At 42.0% G+C, this 8,119-nt stretch overlaps 2 protein-coding genes across 6 annotated transcripts in view; both read left to right on the forward strand.

Annotated features, from left to right (window-relative positions):
• UBB (ubiquitin B) overlaps positions 1-8,119 on the forward strand; it is a 172,830-nt gene that overhangs the window by 100,832 nt on the left and 63,879 nt on the right. The gene's annotated exons all lie outside the window — the stretch shown is intronic.
• PIGL (phosphatidylinositol glycan anchor biosynthesis class L) overlaps positions 1-8,119 on the forward strand; it is a 42,590-nt gene that overhangs the window by 6,229 nt on the left and 28,242 nt on the right. For all 5 annotated transcript variants that reach the window (XM_055576435.1, XM_055576438.1, XM_055576439.1 and 2 more), the window contains exon 2: positions 2,247-2,346. In XM_055576435.1, the coding sequence (XP_055432410.1) occupies positions 2,247-2,346 (100 nt within the window). The remainder of the gene's footprint in view (positions 1-2,246; positions 2,347-8,119) is intronic.

Raw genomic sequence — 8,119 nt, forward strand, 5'->3', positions numbered from 1 at the left:
CCATTCTCCACTCTCTCCGGGCCTCATGAGTGCCTGCAGGGTGCTGACACCAGGAATGAGACCGAGGCTTTTAAGGTCAAAGACATTTAGGACTTATTCATCAGATCCCAGAGGAGAGCTCATCCTTCTGAGCAGAACACTGGAAACGATTACTTGCCAGGGAAAAATAGCAGAAGGCATACCTGTGGCTGATTCACACTGATGTATGGCAGAAACCAGTGCAATATTGTAAAGCAGTTATCCAAAAAAAGAAAATAGCAGAAGGCTTCCCAGAGGGATTGGCATTTGATCTGGATGATAACGGTGGATTGTAATTCAGAGGGAAAGGAGAGGAAAAGGGGGAATGTAAAGATAAAAAGTCAAAGAAAAGGGAGATTAACTCTGAGAACCAAACCAGGTGGATGTGTATTATCACATAATCTTCAGGAAAGCCTCAGGAGAAGGCCATCGTCCCCACTTCACAGCTAGAGAAACCAATGGCTCAGGAAAGTTAACTAGCACAAAGCATATACGCAATTATCTGCCGGAGAGTTGGATTGAGGGGTGCAGCAGCCAGACAACTGCTCATAAGTACAGTTTGTGTGCTTAGCCACTCAGTCGAGTCTGAGTCTGTGACCCCATGGACTGTATCCCACCAGACTCCTTGGCTCATGGGATTCCACAGGCAAGAATACTGGAGTGGGTATTCCCTTCTCCAGGGTGTCTTCCAGACTCAGGAATCGAACCTGCATTTCCTACACTGGCAGCTGTGTTCTTTACCACTGAGCCACCAGGGAAGCCCGAAATGCAATTTAAGTGGTACCAAAATGTCACTGTAAGTTATTTGTAAGGATACAGAGCAGTTACTGGGAAGTATAGTGGACACGACTGACGCAACTTAGCAGCAGCAGCAGTGTATGTGTCAGGAAAATAAAGAATTTATGAGCTATTTAGGGTGCTGATGTGGTCCAGATCCCCAGAGGCATGCTGGAATAACTGGTTACCAAATTCCAAAGGAGGATATTTTCCTAAAATACTCAGGAATGGCAGCCTCTTTAAGTGTTTAACAGATATTTGAAGACTATCAATTTAAAGGGGCCCAAATGACATATACCCAGACAACACTAATTCAAAAAGATACATGCTAGGAAAGATTGAAGGCAGGAGGAGAAGGGGATGACAGAGGATGAGATGGTTGGATGGCATCACTGACTCAATGGACATGAGTTTGAGCCAGCTCTGGGAGTTGGGGATGGATAGGGAAGCCTGGCATGCTGCAGTCCGTGGGGTCGCAAAGTCAGACACACCTGAGCGACTGAACTGAACTGAACTGAACATGCACACCTGTGGTCATAGCAGCATTATTCACAATAGCCAGGACATGGCAACAACCTAAATGGCCCACAGAGGACTCGATAAAGACAATGTGGGAAATATATACAATGGAAGTTACCCATAGGAAAGAATGAAAAATGCCAGTTACAGCATCATGGCTGGACCTAGAGATTATCATACTAAATGAAGTAAATCAAAGAAAGACAAATACCACATGAAATTACTTATATGAGGAATCTGAAATATGGCACAAATGAATCTATCTGTAACAGAAACACACAGACATAGAGAACAGACTTGTGGTTGCCAAGGAGGAGGGAGTTGTGGGGTAGAAGGACTAGGAGTTTGGGGATTTACTCGAGGTAAACTATTACATGCAGGATGGATAAACAGCAAGGTCCTACTGTATAGCAGAGGGAACTGTATTCAGTATCCTGTGATAAACTGAGTTGGAAAAGAATATAAAAAAGAGAATGTCTATATATGTGTGTATAACTGAGTCACTTTGCTGTACAGCACAACATTCTAAATCAATTATACTTCAATTTAAAAAATAAGATTAAATAATAGGCCCAAAAGAGTAGTGTGTCTGGATATCCTACTTATTCTGAGTGGTTACAGAAGAGTCAGTCCTAAATCTGCTAACTGCAGAGCCAGTACGCAAAGCCTGTAGCATGCGGCTGAAACACAGACAGGCAGACAGACAGACATATGGATAGACAGAGATGGAGAGGAATTCAATGGTGATTATAAAGATTGTGCTTCACAGGTGTGTCTGACAGTAGTAACCCTAGTGTTGTGTTTCTCCAACTTTTTATCACAACCACAAAATTTTCAGATAGTTTAAATCCTTTAGGGAACAAAATGAGAATGAGTGGACAATAGATCTCCACTGATAAAGAAATGGACGACCATGTATTTGTTATCCTCAGGAAATTACTACAATCAAGGGGAGATCCGTAAGAAGGAACTCTTGCAGAGCTGTGATGTTCTGGGGATTCCCCTCTCCAACGTAATGATTATTGAAAACAGGTAAATTTATCTTTTAACAATGTGGAAATTCAGTGGCAATAAATGCACAGTGTACACTCAAAAGACAAAAAACTCATGTGGGTGGGTAAGAACATTCTTATTTGAGAAGTCGCCTGAATATAGTTTCACATTTGTTTTCAAGTGGCAGTGTAACGCAAATGAATTTTTTCAACTTCTGTTCAGATTTTGTCTTAAGATAGCTACTTTTTTAATCTTTAAAAAAAATATAAAATATGTCAGAAGTGTAAAGAACAGTATTATGAACCCTCACATGCCTGTTGTCTAAGGCCAGTAATTATCAAGCCTTTGCTATGCATGCATGTATCCCCATATATCATTTGTGTGTGAAGTTTTAGGGGTTATTTTGCAGTTATAACTTAGCTGTGTTTTTTCTTTTTATTGGAGTATAGTTGATTTACAATGTTGTAGTTAGTTTCTGCTGCATGGCAAAGTGAATCTATTATACATATATATATCCACTCTTTTTTCAGATTCTTTTCCTATATAGGCCATTACAGAATACTGAGCAGAGTGCCCTGTGCCGAACAGTAGGTCCTTACGTATTTTTATATAATGGTGTGTATATGTCAATCCCAGTCTCCCAATTTTTTCCTCCCATGTATGAAGTATTTTAAAAATAAAACCCAGCCATCAGTACATCAGGTTATTCTACCTTATGTACTTAAGGATAGATCTCTTAAGAAGATAGACTTTTTTTCATGCAGCCACAACGTCATTAGCAACCCATCAAACAAAATTGATAGTAATGGCAATTCCTTGGTTTGTCAAACACCCAGTCCATTTTGAGCTGCTCTGAGTAGCTCAAAAGTGTTTTTTCACAGTAGGTTTGTTCAAATCAGGATATAAACAAAGTGCACACATTATAGCTGGTTGATATGCTTCATATCCCTTCCCCCCCCCAATGTCATTGATTGTTGAAAAAACTGAGGCAGTCGTCATGTAGACAACTGTCTGTTGCTTCTTCGTGGTATTGCCTCAGTGGTGGTTTTATCCTCTGTATTTCTTGCAAACTGGAAATGGACACTAACTCAGGGACCAGAAGCCGTTCCATGTACTCCCCGTTCCATCATTTCAGGAGACGTGTACTGTCTCACTTTCAGTGATCCTACAATCAGCTGGTGCGTTTACGTGGTAACGGCCATTCCTTTTCATTGTAAAGACCCACATCAGCCTTTCATGTAGTGCTTTCATGATGAGTAATCATTAATTAAGTAGAGATTGCAAAATGGTGAGTCTCTAAATATCTCCCGAGTTCCAAATATACCAGCTATAATTCTTCTATAAAGCAGAACTTTATCAACTGGGGCTATTTAGTTACCCTAATATATATAGTTTGACTCCAAAAGACAGGCTAAAATGCTTCTTTCCCTTTTGTTGCCATTTTCAGAATAGGAGTTGATCCCCTACATACCTGACCAGTAACCAATTATTTGTTGGTTTGTCGGATGAGGCAGGCAGGAACTTACATGTTCGGTTTTTCACTTTAAATCATTATGCTCTTTGATACTGCAATCATCTCCTCTTTGGCCATTGAGCCTTTTCATGTTGGCGCATATGTCTTTTTGATAAGAAATTAAGAATCTGACTTAACTTATTATATTTTATATATCCAAAAGATCATGCAGTTTCAGCAACATCCCCTACTTGTAAGATGCTACTCGTAAGAGGAGTCATAAACATGTTAAAAATAAATAATTCCACAGCCAGTTTGAAGATTCAAGGAAGCCAGGTGTCTTAGTCTGCTCAGGCCACCATGGCAAAATACCAGAGTCTGGGCAGTTTAAACAACAGAAATGTATTTTTCTCTCACAATTCTGGAGGTTGAAAGTATAAAATCAAGGTGCAGCAGGGTTGATTTCTGGAGAGGGTTTCCTTCTTGGCATGCAAATGGCCATCTTCTCCCTATCTGCTCCCAAGCAGTGGGGAGAGGGAAGTTTCTCTCTTCCTCTTCTTACAAGGCCACCAGTCCTATAGGGTTGCTGCTGCTGCTACTAAGTTGCTTCAGTAGTGTCCGACCCTGTGCGAGCCCATAAACAGCAGACCACCTGGCTCCTCTATCCTTGGGATTCTCCAGGCAAGAACACTGGAGTGGACTGCCATTTCCTTCTCCAATGCATGAGAGTGAAAAGTGAAAGTGAAGTCACTCAGTCGTGTCTGACTCTTCATGACCCCATGGACTGTAGCCTACCAGGCTCCTCTGTCCATGGGATTTTCCAGGCAAGAGTACTGGAGTGGGGTGCCATTTCCTTCTCCTCTATAGGGTTAGGGCTTATCATTATGACCTCATTTAACCTTGTGCACATGCATGCTAAGGTCACTTCAGTTTTGTCTAACTCTTTGCGACCCTATGGACCATAACATAGTCCGCCAGGCTTCTCTGTTCATGGGGATTCTCCAAGCAAGAATACTGGAGTGGATTGCCATGCCCTCCTCCAGGGGATCTTCCCAAGCCAGGGATCGAACACAAGTCTCTCATGTCTCCTGCATTGGCATGCGGGTTCTTTACCACTGTCACCATCTGGGAAGCCCCTCACTTAACCTTAATGACCTCCTAAAGACCCCATCTCCAATACAGTCATATTGGGGATTAAGGCTTCAACCCTCAGATTTGCGGAGAACACAGTTCAGTCCCTGGCAGCATGCACTTTTCAGTCTTCCAGCCTCTAGTTTCCTAACCGAGCAACGCAGAGCTCTGGAATCTTGCTCTGGGTTATTTAGACGAGTCAAAGGGAAGGATGAAGGGGACGAAGGGAAAGGAAGGTTTCGCAGAAGGCCCACATTCAGAATAATCCTGGTAACTATACATTCAGTTCACTGTCAGTGCCAAGGACCTCGCTAAACACATGATCTTGAAAATAATCCAGTTACTTCCCCAGGTTATAGATGAGAAACAGAGGACTAGTGAGAGGTTGAGTCATCTGCCCGGGGTCATCCAGCTGACACTAGCAGAGTGTCAGCTTTGCAGCCTTGCAGCCAAGGCCATCTGGTCACCGCGCCCTGACTCCTCCAAGCCTGACTCACAATTGCACAAAGGTCACCTCATTCAATTCTTCAACTGACTGAACAAAGACAGGTTTTTTTATGATCCTTTTTTAGTTTCACACAAAGAAACTGCAGCTTAAGAGACTCCTCTGAGGTCAGACGTTTAATAAATGACAGTCAGTGCTAGGATTCAGAAACAGAAAGGAAGACGGAATTGATTCCTGATTTTCTGCAGGAAAGTAGGTCACCACTTGATTAGGGTAAGCGAACGACCAACGTGTGCTTAAGAGAACATCTGAGGTTGTGTACTGTCAGTGCTGTCTTCCATTGCTCTGAACTTTATGGCTTGATTCCAAGGAGGCTTTTAGCCATAGGAGCTCACCTAAGTAAACCCCTTAGCCAAAGCCTTAAAGAGAGAAAACAGTTCCATTTTCAAGAGAAGGCATCTGAGTCATTAGACAACTAAGTGGATATGCTTGGTAACCTTACCCAGTTCCTTAATACTTGTAGGTTCTGCTAATTTAAAGGACCATGTGATGTTTAAATGAATGTGATTAACAGATACAGATTAAAGCTCCTGGAATGGGCAAGGCACCGTGCTAGAGGCTGAAGAAAAAGAACAGTTCAAGGTCCAGGAACTGGATAATGGGTGTTGGTCTGATAGGCACCACTGCTGTGTTGGCACAAATGGTGGTTGTGCACGTGCTGAGGTTCAAGCCTAGAAAAGGGCTTAGAGGCCCTCTTCCGGACACTTGGGAACTGAATGTGACTGGGAAATGCAGCCTACAGACTGAGTATTCACTTGTTGCTTTTGTGCTGGAGTCCATAGAATTGTTTCATTTACATTTCAAAACAAAAAGCAATATATACATTTCTGTATGTATATTCTAAAAGAACACACACCAGATTTGTCAATAGCCACTGCTCTTTAGTTGGGCCAGGGAAGAACACTAGCACTTCTTAATTTTCACAGAATTCTGTACAGTTTTATTTTGCTTTTGTTTGTTTTTTTTCTTAAGGAAGCCTGTATTACTTTTTAAAAGACAAACAGACTTCAGAGATACTGCAAGTACAGGCCCAGACCACCGCAATAAAGCAAGTCAATAGGAATTTTTTGGTTTCCTAGTGCATATAAAAGTAATGTCAACACTATACCATAGTCTATTAAGTATGCAATAGCATTATATCTAAAAAAAAAAAAAAAATAACATACATACCTTAATTGAAAAGTAGATATCATCTGAGCCTTCAGCCAGTTGTAACAATAACATCAAAGATCACGGATCACATATCACCATAACTAATATGATAATAATAATGAAAAAGTTTGAAATATTGCAAGAATTACTGAAATGTCACACAGATACACAAAATAAGCAAATGTTGTTGGAAAAAGGCCCCCAGTAGTAGACTTTGCTGTCATAGCTCCACAACCCTTCAGTTCATTAAAAATGCAGTATCTTCGAAGCACAGTAGTGAAGTGCAATAAAATGATTATATATTTTTAAAGACTACTACTACATGACTAATAAAAATTCTTCCCTCTGTACTCAGCTTCTATCCATACAAGTGAAGGCTAAATTAGAAACAATTCTGTATACATTTTGGTAAGTTCAAAGCATAGAATAGAGTTCCTTGAAAAGACAGTAATGATTTTTAAGCCTTTTTATAAACACTGTGGTCTTCTCAGGGCCTCATTTTGAAGGACCAGTGGGCAGAGGGTCAGATATGCTGCTCCAAAGGGCTCAGGCTGGAAATGGGGGGGGGTTTAAGGGGGGCTTCCCTGGTGGCTCACATGGTAAAGAATCTGCCTGCAACGCAGGAGACCCAGGTTCGATCTCTGCATTGAGAATATCCCCTGGAGGAGGGCAGGGCAACCCACTCCAGTATTCTTGCCTGGAGAATCCTCATGGACAGAGGAGCCTGGAGGGCTACAGCCCATGGGATTGGAGAGTTGGACACGACTGAGCGACTGAGACACACACACACACACACACACACACACACACACACACTGATTGTAATGAAATAAAGTAGACCTTCCAGTCATAACCAGGCCCATAAAAATGCATCAGGGCCCAACAACCAACCGTTGGGAGAAACTTTTGGAGTCTCGGAGGTGATTGTGGTCTGATCCCTGCTCCTAGCATCCCATACCTGCCGTACCCACATCACATCTATTCCCACCACAAAAGCAGAGGATTCCCAGCACCCCAGTCTGTTCTCGTATGCAAATCAGGCTGCAAACCCACCAAGCTTTCTTCTGCATCCACACTCATGCATGTGCCTGGCCCTCCTCTGCCTGCTTCCTCCCTTCCCAGCTCCCCACATCCTGGCTGTCTAGCAAACTCCTATTCATCCTTGAAACCCCAGCTCAAGATTACCTTCAACTCTGCAACATCCATGATTTGCCCAGATTTTCTTGGGCACTTTGGCTACATTGTCATTGTCCCATCATATCCCAATATATACATCATTTTTTTACTCCACAAGCCCCTCTGTATCTTTTCTTCATGTATCCCCAACCACTATCCTAACACTTGATATATAGTTGCTCAATGCATGTTTGTTGAATAAACAGGCTACTTGGCTCACACCAGAAGCTTCCTTCCTGTGGCACCCCATAAGTGTGTGGTCTCCAACCCCCTTTCCTTGATTTTTTTTTTTCATTGACTCAGAAATGGTGAATAGCAAACCAATTCCTGAGACTTCAGTAAAACTGTTTTCAATTTTTTTTTTTTTTTTTTTTAAAGAAAACAGTCTTGATCCC

Source organism: Bubalus kerabau, chromosome 4 (assembly GCF_029407905.1).
Source record: "Bubalus kerabau isolate K-KA32 ecotype Philippines breed swamp buffalo chromosome 4, PCC_UOA_SB_1v2, whole genome shotgun sequence".
In the NCBI taxonomy this organism is placed as follows: domain Eukaryota; kingdom Metazoa; phylum Chordata; class Mammalia; order Artiodactyla; family Bovidae; genus Bubalus; species Bubalus kerabau.